At 45.0% G+C, this 15,549-nt stretch overlaps 1 protein-coding gene across 1 annotated transcript; it reads left to right on the top strand.

Annotated features, from left to right (window-relative positions):
• The first annotated feature begins 3,918 nt into the window (after positions 1-3,918).
• LOC142463866 (embryonic protein UVS.2-like) lies at positions 3,919-14,132 on the top strand. The gene is made up of 12 exons (XM_075566681.1): positions 3,919-3,922; positions 4,198-4,251; positions 4,960-5,100; positions 5,705-5,822; positions 6,501-6,679; positions 6,888-6,969; positions 7,181-7,308; positions 8,210-8,325; positions 8,773-8,998; positions 10,139-10,263; positions 13,213-13,435; positions 14,017-14,132. Exons 1-12 carry the CDS (start codon positions 3,919-3,921, stop codon positions 14,130-14,132), a joined length of 1,512 nt encoding a protein of 503 aa, XP_075422796.1.
• The last annotated feature ends 1,417 nt before the right edge of the window (positions 14,133-15,549 follow it).

The raw sequence follows: 15,549 nt of genomic DNA, 5'->3' as shown, positions 1-15,549 counted from the left end.
AGTTGGGCAGCAGACTTCTCGGCTTGCTGGTAAGCCTGTTGCAGGTTTTCCTGCAGCCTTTGCACGTATTTGAAGTGTGTTGCGTTGTGTATCCCATCTGTTGATACTCATAGATGTACATCTACTGGCAGCCTGGCTTCTCGGCCGAACATAAGGAAGTATGGGGAGAATCCTGTGGACTCGTGTCGAGTACAGTTGTATGCATGTACTAGAGATTCCACATGTCGGTTCCACTCTGTCTTCTGAGAGCATTTCAACGTGCCGAGCATGTCCAGCAATGACCTATTGAATTGCTCTGGCAGAGCGTCACCCTCTGGATGGTACAGAGTTGTCCGGGACTTGGCGATGCTCAGGATTTTGAGTAGCTACCGGATCAGTTTGCTTTCGAAATCCCGGCCTTAGTCGGAATGAAGGCGGTTGGGCAGGCCATACTGCACAAAGTACCTTTCCAAAAGAATCTTTGCTACCGTGATGGCCTTCTGGTCTTTGGTAGGGAAAGCTTGTGCATATCGCGTGTAATGGTCCGTGATGACCAACACATTACAGATACCTCGGGCATTGGGCTCGATGCACAGGAAACCCATGCACACCAGGACCATGGGGCATGAGCTCTTTAGTGCGGCTCGGGTAGGCATCGTCTTGCGTTAAATACACTTTGAGCACAGTCGGCAGTGTCGTTCCACCGACTCACGCATTTGTGGTCAGAAGAAACGATCTCTGATGAGTTCGAAAGTCTTTACCACATCTAGATGTCCATGGTCATCGTGCAAGGCATTCAGGACCATATATTGTAGGTTCCTGGGGAGACCCAGTTGTCATCTATCCAGATGGTTGTAGTATTGCACCACCCGATAGAGTAGCCCATTGTCAATCTCTAACTTATCGGCCTCTCGCATGAGACTGGCGACCATGCCACTAGGAGCACATTTCAGAATTGCAGGCTTGTTTCTCTGGACAGCTTGACGGATGATACCGGCTATGGGTCCCGGATCTGATATTGGACCATATCCTTCCATGCTATGATTTTATCGTGAGTGATATTCATCCCTTCTGGGTCACAGTTCTCCTCACTAGAACATTTAGAAACTTTAACCCACAACAGTTTCTGGCTGACCTTACCAACTGCCCTTGGCACAGAATCAATTTAATTCCCGACCCCGAGGAAGTCAGCTGGGCTAAGCTTCCGGCGCGCTGGCATGAGATGGAGGCCCGACGTGCGCGTGAGCAGCCTCAGCGTGGGACAGACAGTTGCCTGCAGTTGCCCCCGCAGTAGCAGCCACCGGCCTCCCCCAGTAGCAGCCACCGCCCCCCCCAGTAGCAGCCACCGGCCCCCAGGCCCTCCCTAGAACACCGGCCCACTGCCCATCCCGTAGCCACTGTCCCCCCCCCGCAGCAGCGCTCCCCCCGTAGCAGCAACCGCCCCCCCAGTAGTAGCCACCGGCCCTCCCAGTAGCAGCCACCGGCCCCCCCAGTAGCAGCAACCGACCCCCCCGTAGCAGCCACCGGCCCCCAGGCCCTCCCTAGAACACCGGCCCACTGCCCATCCCCTAGCCACTGCCCCCCCCCCCCCCCCCGCAGCAACGCCCCCCCCCCCGTAGCAGCGCCCCCCCATAGCAGCCACCGGCACTCCCTAAGCTACCGAACCCCCGGCCCTCCCTTAACCATCGGCCCACCACCCATCTCACAGCCACTGCCCCCCCCCCCCGCAGCAACGGTCCCCCCATAGCAGCCTTTGGCCCTACCTAAGCTACCTTGCTCCTTTCATTTGTCCTGGGCCCCATGATTTATGTTGGCGGCCCTGCTTGTTTCAAATAATCACTAGTTATAAAGCAAATAAACTTGCTTACCAGTGTAGTCCTCCCCACTATAGAGCTGAAAGAAAGTAAAGTTGGAGATTTAATTGTTATTAAACTATTTAAAGATGTGTAAACATAAAGTCCCTGGATATCCACATCCTTATATCACATAACGTAGCTTCGATAAAATCACTGTCAAATCGAACAGTTTGGCATGACCCTACCTCACGGTCTGACATTTGTGTTATCACGGTATTCAGAAAGAGTTATTGCAAATCTATCCACCTCTATCCACCTCTAAGACCCACCTTAAAACACACCTGCTTAACAATGCATATGAGGAGCTCCATGGCTGATAATTTACACCTCATGCATAAACCTTGGCCCCTTGCAGATGCACTTACCAGAACACCCTCCTACTGTCGCTGTACGTTCTTCCTACAAACCAATTAGATTGCAAGCTCTTCAGGGGGAAGGTACTCCGTTTCCTAAATGTTACTTTTATGTCTGAAGCACTTCTCCCCTTTATGTGTTATTTATATTATTTGTTATTTATATGATTGTCACGTATATTACTGCTGTGAAGCGCTATGTACATTAATGGCACTATATAAATAAAGACATGCATACATACATACCGCTATACATCTGCCCGACTCTTGCGTTCTGCTCAAGGATATCTTCTCTCTACCCCCTTTGTATCTAAAGCCCTCTCCCGCCTTAAACCTTTCTCACTGACTGCCCCACACCTCTGGAATGCTCTTCCCCCCCAATACCCGACTAGCACTTAAAGAACCATATGAGTAGCATTGTGGATAATACTAGACACCTGATACATAAAGCTTGGCCCCCTGCAGAAGCACTTACCAGAATTCCCTCCTAATGTCTCTGAACGTTCTTCCTACCTACCAATTAGATTGTAAGCTCTTCGGGGGAAGGAACTCCTTTTCCTAAATGTTACTTTTATGTCTGAAGCACTTATTCCCATTATGTGTTATTTATATTATTTGTTATTTATATGATTATCACATGTATTACTGCTGTGAAGCAGTACAGTATGTACATTAATGGCGCTGTACTGTATAAATAAAGACATACATACATACATACAAGTCAGAAACCGTGAGGTAGGAAAATACCAATACCGCTAAGGATAACAGTGTCTTTGGCTGTGTCTTTTTCTAAGTTCTGCCGTTGCAATCTGCCTGAAGTCTGTAAGAGCTGCACAGTGAGAAGCTGCAAGGAGAGAGCTGCAAAGAGAGAGAGAGTCTCCCTGCACAGCTCCTACAGGCGATCATACTGTTTTTATTTGATTTAACTAACACAGTATTGAAGCAGGGGACACCAGAGCTGAACCGCTTCCCGTGTTACAGGCCCCGCTATGGGGTGCCGGTATCTCCCTGCATTATTTAAATCTTCGCTTCACGTGACCGGGAGATTTAAACTTTGCGAGGATAGTATTTTTTTTAGGTTGCCACTGCCATTGTGGCAATCCATGCCCCATATTGTACATATTGTACATATATGTACATATATGTACATATTGTACATATAGAAAAACAACGATTACTGCACTCCTACCAATTAGGCTAAAATAACTACAGTATCACTATCACTAAAATAGCCTACCAATTTTCCGATTAGTGCAGGTATAATACACCCCAGTGTCAGTCTGCACATCACCCTAATTGAAGAGTAGGTGAATGTATCAGGCTGACAGAAATAAATATGTGTAAGTTTTATTAGGTATATCCACATCAGGGAATTTGTGCACCTACAATTTACCTTTATAGTAAGGTAACTATGATACTGGCTTTGGCCAGCTTTTAATTGCACTACTCAGAGAAGCATATGCTTTATTTAACCCCTTCAGGGCTTTCTCACATTTTTCACTAGTCCATGGGACAACAATTACATATTTTCAGTGTAGGTACCTGCAAAATGTGGTTATGCCTTGACGTGGCTGCAGGCTTATAAGTCTTTGGCCAAAGGGTTTAACAAAATAACCTTTACTCATGAGATCACTATTTTATTTTAGCCTAATTGGTAGGAGCGCAGGAATCATTCTTTTAGTTCAAATAAAAGCTCTATAATATAACTGTCGGAAGCTCTCTACTAAGACATGGGTTGGTACATGTTGTCTTGCCAAAGCCAGTCATGTCTTTTGGATGTCCAGGATGGGACCAACTTCCTATGGTGCACTCTACTCCAAACCTTAATGAACGAGCCCATCCAATGTATATGAATCCAGCTGGTCGCTTTGTCCAAGTGGCAATAACCAAAGCTTTAGCTTCACCATGTCTTTTGTGCTCATCCAACTCAAATATTTTTTTGATCGCCTCTCAATTCTGGGAGATCTGCCAGTTAACACTTGTTTTTTTCTAAAATAAAACTCCATCAGACACAACAAATCCAACAGAAGACGTCATGAGTACCATTGAGCAGATGAACAAAGGTAATTGTTTTTTTCTCTCTTTACTGTAAGTTATTTGCTTTGCAGTAACATACAAGTGTTCATAGCCTCTAATTATAAGCGAAAGGTCAAACATCCCTTCCATGGAAACTTTTGTGAAGAGACATTTCTGTGCAGCCACTTCAGAGAAGATTCTGTAAGAAACGAAGGACAGTGCTGAAAATTGTTGGGAAATCACAAGATCCAAGAATTGAAAGCGTCTCTGCTGTGGGCATTTTGTTGTACACTTGTTCGGTTACTTTTGAGTGAATAAATTGCCAAAGAGTTTCTACTAAATGTTCAACCCTCTATGAAAGGCAGCTATAAGTCTAAGGAGTTATTTATTCCTCTGCAATAGTGCCAATCGGGACCCTGTCACATAGAAACACATGTTGCAGTCAATGGGAGTCTCCGTGCAATAGTGCCCTGATCGGCACTATCGCAGTTTAATGAATAACCCCTTAAGTCAGGGGTGGCCAACTCCAATCCTCAAGGGCCACCAACTAGTCAAGTTTTCAGGATATCCCTGCTTCCGCATAGGTGGTTCACTCGATGACTGAGACACTGATTGAGCCACCTGTGCAGAGATATCCTGCAAAACTGACCTGTTGGTGGCCCTTGAGAACTGGAGATGTCCACCCCAACCTTAGGTAAAATATTCCCCTCCTCTGTGATAGTAGCCATGGAAGTTTCTGTGTCTCTCTCCCCCAGGAATCACCAAGATGATGCGTCACGGGGATATTGCACTGAAAGGCGGCCGCAGTTCCATACGCTGCCCCAGCGGAAAATGTTTTTGGCCCAAGACACCAAGGGGTGTGGTTAATGTCCCGTACACACTGTCTGCAGAATACAGTGAGTGACACTCATAGTGATGAGGGAGAGCTTGTTGAGCGCTGATTATATACAGGTATCTGGCTCTATAGATGAATTTTCAGCTTTATGTCCAAACATTGTTGGAATAGTTTAACATCCCTGTGTAGTTGCAACTCTTTAAACGTGCATTTTTATTCTCATTTTACAAACCAAAACTGTAATTCTGCAATTCTATAATAACCACTTTTTCTTGCTGGCCACAGAAATATTTTCTGCCCCCACTAAAATTCCATCATGTGCTTTAAACTCCCTCAATGTGTGGGCGTAATCCATATTTTGATCAAACTCGCCAATTTACTTGCTTGTGCTGTTCTAGACCTCAATGGAACATCTTAAATGGTAGCACCCCTGTGTTACTCACATCACTAGCCCCTAAGGGTTTTAATGGGATCACTTTTTTTTGGAAATCAGGTAACCCTCTTCCATACATCAGTTGCCCACATATCTTGGGTCATCACCTTCATATTGTGAAATCTTGTTTGCTAGTGAAGCACTACAGTATACGGAGTGCCCTGGAGTGGTGAGCAAACAAGTCTTGTACTGGGGGTTATTAAATGAGCATGAACATGAATTTTGTGATTAGCCACAGCAGACAGATCATCAATATCTGCAGCCATGTTGGAGTTTGCCACCATGACCTGTGTCCGTTTTGTGCCGCGTACTAATGAGGCAGACTACCTGCAGATCCTCTCTGATAGTGGGTGAGTACTTGGGGGTATGTATGGGTCCCGCTAACCCTTTAGCGTAGGTTGACTCTCACTTGCTGCATAATGATCTAGACCCCTGTACTCCACTTCAGACATCAACAGAAAAACAAGGATATCCATCTGTTGTTTGGAGTGAAGTACTGGGCACTAGTGTCAGGCAGTAGAAGCCTGCATTTTGTATAATTAGAGTGTAAGCTCAGGTTCGTTGAGGCAAAACTTCCCTAAACCTTTCAGAATAAATCCTTTAAAGTCATTATTACTTCTGTGTATGGGTTGTGTCTGTGGAAGGTCCCGGAGATGCAGCAGAATCTATGTGGGTGGTGATGGTCCCCAGTCAGTTGATAATGACTGGACACCATAAGCAGAAACATGGGTATAGAGGTGGAAATCTAAGGAGTAACCAAGAAATCCCTGGTTCAGTACTGTATGTTCTAGTGGTTTAGGGTTACATAACATCATGTCACTGAAGGGGTTACAATGCCGTTTCTTTTGTCACTTCAACTATTGTAATAATTTTGATATACAGATGAGAAACAGTAACGTTAGGACTAAGGATAAATATATGAATGATGTCCTGTATATTAAGGATCCTATGATCTGCTGCCATAGGCATTTAATAATTCCTATTACTGCGGCGTTCTGCGCATGTATAACATAGTTTGGGTTTTGCAGCTGCTGGTCATTCATGGGCCGGTCTGGAGGTGCTCAGGTGGTGTCCCTGCAGAGGGGCGGCTGCTTGGCCTACGGGGTCATACAGCATGAACTGAACCATGCTCTGGGCTTCGAACATGAGCACTGTAGAAGCGACCGGGACTCTTATGTCAAGATCATGTGGAACAACATCATGCCAGGTAGGACCTGTAAATCATCACAAATAAGAAGTAAAGAAAAAGCTCAAACATACAAACAGAGTGATGACATTCTCTGAGACTAATGTTCTAGTGTGGGCATAACGATTATAACTGCAATGATCATAAATGAGTAAGAAATAACTTTGTGGCTCACATGCTGGCCGCCGAATGTACAACACTGGTCAAAGCGTTGTCTTCTTTCATACAGATAACATGTATAACTTCAATAAGAGCGACACTAACAACCTTGGTTTGGAATATGACTACTCCTCGGTAATGCATTATGGCAAGTAAGTATCATCTTGCTACTTGGCTTTTACTTCACTTATGTCTATTCAGAACAGAATTATTATTAACTGCGATGTATCCCCTTTCGTTTGGGAAGATTTATTGATATATACTGTAATGTCACACACAATGTGCTAATCCGCACTATATTGGGGCACATCTAATATAACATAATATAGAAAAGCTGGTGAAATACGCTTCTTTCATGCACAGGTATGCGTTCAGCACCGATTATATCCAAGCCTCCATCAACCCAATTCCCAATAATTTCACCCCAATTGGACAGAGATATGGACTGAGCAACCTGGATGTGGCAAAGATTAACAAGCTGTATAACTGCAGTAAGTACTTCAACAGGGAATGTTGGCTAAATGGTTAAGTTCTTATGTTTCATATTGTGATTCAATACTTTGATTTTGTGATTTGTACCAAAAATCAAACAAAAATGAATTGTTATGTATTGTCCCCCGATCCAGAAGAAAGTTGTTTGAGAACGTGCTGGTAAGAAGCTTCCTGTTTCTTGCTTGTCCCCTGCTCCGCATGGTTTGATGGCTCTTCTGACACTTAGAAAAAGAAAAGTGCAGGATTATTTAGAAGTAGCATTAGAATTAGGCTCTGGAAAGGTTACAAACCAACCCAAGGCCAAAATAAAGAAAGAATCCCAATGTTACTTAGGTGAAACACTTTCCAGAGGACTGCATAGGCTGTATGTTGGGACACATTTGTCCAGGGAAAATTGCATTTTTAGCTAAAAAAAAGAGCTTTTTCCTTATTAAAGAGCAATTGATTTCCATTTTCCCATCCAGAAAACCCATCTGAGAATTGGCAGTACTGTATCACCTGGTTGTCAGAATGAACAGAAAGGCCCAGGTTCACAAAACGGTGCTAAGCTTTAGCACGCCTTTACTCCCGTGCACACTGTGTGAGTGGGAGCTGAGCCGTGCTAAAGTTTAGCACCGTTTTGTGGGTGTGGGCCAACGTGTCGTATAATGATGATACATTTCTGATATTTAGATAAGCAGTTTCACTCGGGTCTCTTCCTTGGGTTTGTGTCACAAGAGAAGCGGAACTGCTTACATTAATAGAAAATACATTGTGGAATTGTGGACGTCAGAGTAGATCAGTTATGAGTAGCCATTTCCCATGTTTATCCATGCTATAAATTCTTGCTGTACAGATGTAGGTAACCACTAGCTGCTGTCTCCCACCGCCCAGAACCCCCCCTCTCTCCTTTATCCCCAGGTGTTTGCAGCTCTCTGCTTTCCAGTGACTCGGGGAGCTTTTTCTCCGCCTTCAACCCTTCAAATTACCCAAACAACTACAACTGCTCCTGGCTCATCCGCATCCCAAGGGACAGGGTATTTAGGAACGATAAAGACATTTTGCATAGCTGTGGGTTTTAGGCTCATGAATACAGATTCATACAAGTTTCCCTTAAAATCATAAATAACTTTTTTTTTTAATCACCTGAAAGTCCATGTAATTAATCTCTCTCCTGCACTGCTAAATTCTACACTGGTCCTAATGAAGCACAAATTATTTGTACATTGAAAGTACTGAGCTTGTTGCCCCAGTTTCCCAGATGAAGGATGACTCATATTAAGGATCATATTTACCACGCACAGCTATTACACAAGACATCGTCAGGCCCATTCACTTCAAGGTGTTTCATGAAGTACCACTTCTTAGCACAGTATCTAGGGCCCTATATATCTTTGGTATGGGCAGTGTATGACAGCACTGGGACAGAATGGGACTTGTTGCATATATTGAAGTATTTGAGCGTGAGTTTTTTTCCTTGACAGGTCTTCTTGCAGTTCCAAGCGTTTGATGTCCAGCTGTCCAAAGGCTGCACCTCTGATTATATTAGAGTTTTTGATGGAGCCAGCCGGACGTCTCCTGTGTTACTGGACAGTGCCTGTGGGAAGGGGCAGCTGCCCTCTCTGGTGGCCTCTGGAAACCTAATGCTGGTGGAGCTTGTCAGTGATGAATCTGTGACTGCAACTGGCTTCAGAGCTTTATACAGCACAGGTACTATCTACTGTAACAATAGGCATAGATTTACGTTTGTGATTCGAACAACCTTTTCACCTCCCAGAATGGCCAGTGTAGCTATTCTAAACATGCAACCACATAGTGAAATTTGCCAGGGTCCCGTGGAAAGAACAGCATTTTATGATGGGTGAAACATTATGCTGAGATCTGTACTGTTTTGCAGCAACAGAACATAATGTATGAAGTCTCAATACTGGGCAGACCAAATGGTCCATCAAACTCTGTACACTGCCAGTGGCAAGTATCGGAACCTATTACTGAGCATGTCGCTCACTCCTTGCCTGCAGATTAGAGACGCGCAAACCTTTTACACACATTAGCGAACTTTGCGTATTTCCCCCTTTTTGGTTCCCCGAAAACGTCAGCTTGGATCCAAAAGTTTGCAATCTGTTTGCTCGGTGCTAAAAGTCGATGTGCATTACCTGTTCCGTTCATTTTGATAACTTTTGGGATTTGACCAAACAAAAAGAAAACAATTGTGAGGTGCCATTTAGCGACCATTTTGCTAGCATTTTTTTTTTTTTTAAACTTTTTGGAAAGTTCATTCAAAACAGCAGTGAAGCAAATCTTAGCAGGTTCAGACATCTCTACTGCAGATATGTCCATGCTACTAGCAATCTGCAAATGGTCCCTAAGGATTAACAGATGTGTCACCCTCATTCCTCTAGTGTAGTGGTGGGCATAATTTTCATTCTGCACCCCCCTGCCAGGTCCCCCCCCCCCTTACCTGTTCACCAGAGTCCTCTGATGTCACAACATCATGTGACCCTGCGGCGTTACCAGAAGCCACCGGAGACCAGGTAAGGAAACTTACAGAGGCCTTGCATACTCCCCCGGCATTTTGATTTAAATACTTTGGGGAAGAGCGCTGCACCTATGTAAATGCCACGCCCCCCCCCCTGAAAATCTCACGCCCCCCTGCTTTAGTGGATGCTCGTTGACTCTGTTCTTGCTACACAACCAGATACTATCTGGTTAATGGGCCGCTGTTAATCATCTGTTAATGGGGCGCTGGATCCCAGAGCCAAGGGATAGAAATGCATAAAGCGATAGGCTCAAAGTGGACTTCTCTTTCTACCTGTATGTCTCTTTCATCTAACACCTCTATGTTAACAGTGACCTGTGGTGGCACAATGACTGCCAAAGAAGGGAGCTTCTCTAGTCCTGGCTATGAACAGCATGAGCTGTATCCTCCTTACAGTGACTGCACCTGGACAATCATTGCACCAGTGGGATTCAAGGTAAGACATGCCTGGATCTCCATGGAGGAAGGTACCTGTCTGCCACATCACACCCACCTGGGCCTCTAATGTACACAGCACTGGAGAACTCGACATTGTTTTCAGGATGAGGATAGGAAACATGCAATAAGAGCCTAAAAATAATTCAGTTCTACAGTTTAATAGTAAAAGAAATAACATATTGGATAGACTCGATATGGCAAATATTAATGCGGAAATAATTGTACATTTGTATAAATTTTTGTATTCGTTTTTTTTTTAACTATACAGTCTTCGGAAAGGGCTTCAGAAGAAATGGCCTGTGAATTGCAATATTTCCATATTGTTCCTGAAAAGAAATACAAAAGAAACAGCGCAAAAGACCTCATAGTGTAGTATGAATATAAAATTATATTGGTAAAACAGGTGAGTATTGCACGTACATCAGATAAAATAATTACTGGCAGTACATGTATATGGACATGTTACCAATCAGAACCACGGGTGGAACGGGCAATCATCAGGTGGATATTCTCTCCTTCCCCTCTCCTTTGGTGGATCAAGGCTGCTGTGGTGTATGGTGTTACCCCGACATCCAGCTGCAGTAGTCCGGTGGAATTCGTCTACTTCACAGCTGTTGTTTCAGCGGGGCAGGCTCACAGCATCCAGTTTCAGCAGCCCGGTAGATTTCGTCTGCTGTGCGGCTGTTGATCTAGCGAGACAGGCTCTCACCCTGTATCTCTCGGCGTGTGACGTCAGACTCCGGCGCACGTCAATGACGTCATCTGGTAGCGTCTTCACGATCTCAACCGGTCAGGGAGGCAGCGGGCGGGAACGGAGAATAATAAATAGTAAGAGGACGCTTCTCTAGTACTACCCACTGTGCATTTGTATCCTGTATACATCCTTTACTAATCTCCATTCCCGCCTTGCACCTAGACTCTAGTGATGACCAATCTAGTTCTTTGAGCATTTTGCAGTGATGTGTGTTGTAGTTGCATTGGAGAACAAAACGACAAATTGAATTGTAGAGGGTGTCAAGTTTGCTAAGGTGGGTTTGAGGTGCCGAGCCATATACTATGTCTCCATAGTCAATAATTGGCATTAGCATCTGCTGTGCAATATGCTTTCTGACCAGGAGACTTAGGGAGGATTTGTTCCTGTAAAGTACCCCTAGTTTGGCATACAGTAGGTCTTGGTTGTCAGGGTATCAATGTGCATCCCGAATGTTAAGTGGGAGTCAAACCATAAGCCCAGGTATTTAAAACTAGTGACAGGTGTTAGGGTGGTGTTAGCGTTGGTTCTAATCAGTAGCTCAGTCACTGGAAGCTTTACAAATTTAGTCTTGGTCCCAAATACCATTGTTACAGTCTTGTCAGTGTTTAAAAACAGTTTGTTTTGGGAAATCCAGTTTTCGAGTCTCAAAAAGTCAGACTGAAGTATGTGTTGGAGGTCAGAGAGGCTATGGCTGTGTGCATATAGGATTGTGTCATCTGCATACATGTGTATTGAGGCTTCCTTACAAGCTGTGGGAAGATCATTAATGATATAAGTATGGGACAAGAAGGTCGCTTGAGGTATTCAATACATATGCACCTCAATTATTATGATATTAATAATACTATAATAATTATGTTATACTTTCATATAATAAACCAGTGTTGTATAATATCACATATAAGGAAGTTTTATATGTCCCGTACAAGATATGGGAAGAGTTGAGAACAATAAATAGAAAAGACATATACACAAGAAGAGGGCGAAAAACACATACACAATGTTTGTACGACAAGATGCCCTCTTTGGTGCTTCTACACCAGGACTGGCCAACTCCAGTCCTCAAGAGCAACCAACAGGTCAGGTTATCCCTTCTTCAGCACAGATTGAGCCATCTGTGCTGAAGCAGGGATATCCCTAAGACCTGGGCTGTTGGTGGCCTTTGAGGACAGGAGTTGGCCACCTCTGCTCTACACAAAGCAGAGAGATATGAGGCCATGGGACAAGTAATCGATAGAGTGCGAATGTCTTTAAAAATGCTTTGCCCAATGTCTGCAGAAATTCACACTGCACGAAGATGTGGGAAATGTAGCACATCGTGACATTTTTTGCAAGAATTTCACCACAAATTTGCCAGAATTTTGCAATATTTTGTGAAGTGATGCAAAGAGGGCAGCAGACGCCAGATGGTAATACTTAAGGGGTTAGGTGACCTTGCACATTGGCTTTAATACGCGGCACGTTTTTTTTTAGGTGAATCTTGCTGACTTATGTGCAAACCTCATTGGACAAAATGGCCAATTTCACTTGGCTCGTAAATTTTGGACAAACATTTTGCACATCCCTAGTAGTCACCTTAATAATAAGTGTCACACACGCCTCCTGGTGTGCGCAGCCAGGTATTTCCTCCCCCCTCCCTATATCTCTTGCACGGGATAGGTGGTGATGAGCTGTTACGTTGAGTTAAAGGGCTAGTTACACAATATGCGTGAGATAAGACGATGGATCACGTTATGTGTCGTGGGCAGTCACTGTTCTCCCCCGCATCAAATAAATATATCTTTCAGTCCTGAGGTTGTATAAATCTCTGATTTATGATCCGTGTCACATGTAAGAAACTTGCTAAACACGCGTTTTACATCACATGCAGCTGCAGAAGAAATACATCCATGTGCATCTAGATTCACTTTCTGGGAGCTTGACTGATTGTCCGATAGTAAGGTCGGTGACTAGTGAATGGCGTGATACATACCAGACGTGGCCAACTCCAGTCCTCAAGGGCCGCCAACAGGTCAGGTTTTCAGGATATCCCTGCTTCTATACAGGTGATGCAGACTGAGCCACTGATTGAGCCATCTGTGCTGAAGCAGGGATATCCTGAAAACCTGACCTGTTGGTGGCCCTTGAGGACTAGAGTTGGTCGTCCCCTGGTATATACTATACATGTTATAACTGCTTTCTGGCCTGATGTAGGTGCAGCTAAATTTCATTGACTTCAACCTGGAAAAGGTGTCCTCATGTTCCTATGATTACTTGGAGATCAGGGACGGGTTGATTGCCACCTCCCCAATGCTGGGGACGCACTGCGGCACAGAAAGCATTCCCACCATCATCTCCTCCAGTAATGGCCTGCTGCTGAAGTTTCACAGTGACAGTTCTCAGGAGTCCAGCGGTTTCCTGGCAAAGTATTCATTTGGTAAGGTGCTCCGATTAGTGGCGATCCACCATACATCAGTCTTACTGGGTCAGAAGGATATTTCGGGCCATATAAGACTAAGACTCAGGACCACCCACAGGGGGCGGGGGGGACACTGGGACAAGCGTCCCGGGTCCGGTGGCTGTGGGGGGCTCACCCGGCATTGGAAGTTGTGCCTGGCTGCCGGTCCTCTCGTTGCCGCCAGGCCCCATCCAGTGTGCAGTAGGAGAAGACAGGAAAGCCAGCGCAGAAGTAGTAGAGACATGTGCAGCTGCACAGCATACGAGTGCAGTTTAACATAACAAGGGTGGATTGGCAGAATTGTTTCTATGGGATTGAAGATCTGTAAAAATTGTCACTGTTTGTGTAGAAAGTAAGCAATAGCAGAATGTGTGCAAGGCTGCGGTAGAATAGCTGATGGGTGATTACAAGAGAAAAATGTATTACGTATGGAAGCAATTGCTGGTTCTGCTAGCAGTGAAGGGGTTAACCTCTTCAGTGCATTACATGCCTCCCCGCGCTGAAGGTAGGACATGTGATGTAACGGAAACAGCTGCTCGTTGTGGAAATGTTCCAACCAGTCCCTCGTATTTCCCACCAGTTCCAGCCGTCTGAGAGAATAGAAATCTTCCCTTCCACCGTGAATGTGAACACAGAACCGGCGAGAAACTGCAGAGGAGGGAAAACTAGGAAATAATAGGATTTTCACCCACACATTCCCCCCCCCCCCCATCCGGCATCCTCCCCACACCTTTCCCTGACCGGGTGCAATGGCCAAAGACCTTTGACACGGCCACCGTATGTGCAGAAGACAAGTTTCACCCCTTGCCCAGGGTCATTTCTCTTTTTCTATCCGGTCAGGCAGGACACACGTGAGAATCTCGCTCTTAAATTTTTTTTAAGCTATAAATTATTTAATTCAATAAAACTCAGGAATTTACGTTGCGTGCGCTGTGTATGTGTTCCGTGTTTTCATGTACATTGGTTATACTAGATCGAGATATATTTTGTTGGTGCTTCATCACGAGTGTCCTTCATTGTAAATGATGGCTAACAAACGTTAATCCCTGTTTCACTACAAGGTACCACAACTTGCAGCAAATCTACACTTGTCTGGGACCGATAAGACCCCAGGAACGAGGTGGTCTGATGTTACAATACAATATATTTGGTTCCCAGACGCACTGCAGCGCAGGCAGTGAGAAGAACTGCGATGTGTGTGTGTATCATTTTATTTAATTGTATAGTACCAACAATGTACGCAGCGCTTTGCAAAAGTACAACACAGGGTAAATAAAGTACTGGAGAGGAGCACAACAAGGTAAGTGATATTATTACGTACCTCCTTGTCATTCCCAAACCTCCCGTACCAGGGCTACTGAACTCCACTCTACACTCCAGCCTCTGATTGAGCAACCTGTGCTGAAGCAGGGACTGATTGAGTCAACTGTGCTGAAGCATGGACTGAGTGAGCCACATGTGCTGAAGCAGGGACTGGTTGAGCCACCTGTGCTGAAGCAGGGACTGATTGAGCCACATGTGCTGAAGCAGGGACTGGTTGAGCCACCTGTGCTGAAGCAGGGATATCCAGAAAACCTGACCTGTTGGGGGGCCTTGAGGACTGGCGTTGAGCCCCGCTGCCCTATATTGTAAGTAGCATCAGGGTTGTATCCATTCGTTATAAAGATGCGGCCGTGTTGTGCAAGCAAGAAGTGTTAAGCCAAGTACTGCCACTAGGTGTCTCTGTCCCCACAAGGCACAGATTTAAACCCTTGAATAAGCCGAAATTCCAAACCCGGAAGGTGTCTCATGGCAGACGACTGCTTAGTATACCTGGGCCTTAGTCATTTGTTGCACAAATATATACATAGATAATGGGTTGCAAGTATCCAGGCAAGAGTGGTGCATTCTGGGGCGGAGAAATGGAACCAAACGTTTGCGAAAATAACATCCTATTGCTTCCAGCGGGATTTATTGATGTCGCACGCACGGTACGGTGACGGTTTTTTGCCTTAGAATTGCACTATTTTTGTCTTGATACGTTGGGGCCGTGGTGGATTTCCCGTTAGGCCCGGGCGGCAACATTTTGGGGCGGTAAAAATGTCCGCCCCCAT

The sequence above is a fragment of the Ascaphus truei genome, chromosome 12 (genome assembly GCF_040206685.1).
Source record: "Ascaphus truei isolate aAscTru1 chromosome 12, aAscTru1.hap1, whole genome shotgun sequence".
Taxonomy (NCBI): Eukaryota; Metazoa; Chordata; class Amphibia; order Anura; family Ascaphidae; genus Ascaphus; species Ascaphus truei.
This window is presented reverse-complemented; position numbering and strand designations above follow the sequence as displayed.

Bases quoted from the DNA above. Each gene is read 5' to 3' on its own strand.
- LOC142463866 (XM_075566681.1), top strand. The intron at 8,999-10,138 runs GTACTATCTACT...CTATGTTAACAG, and splicing joins CAGAGCTTTATACAGCACAG to TGACCTGTGGTGGCACAATG. The intron at 13,436-14,016 runs GTAAGGTGCTCC...TGTTCCAACCAG, and splicing joins CCTGGCAAAGTATTCATTTG to TCCCTCGTATTTCCCACCAG.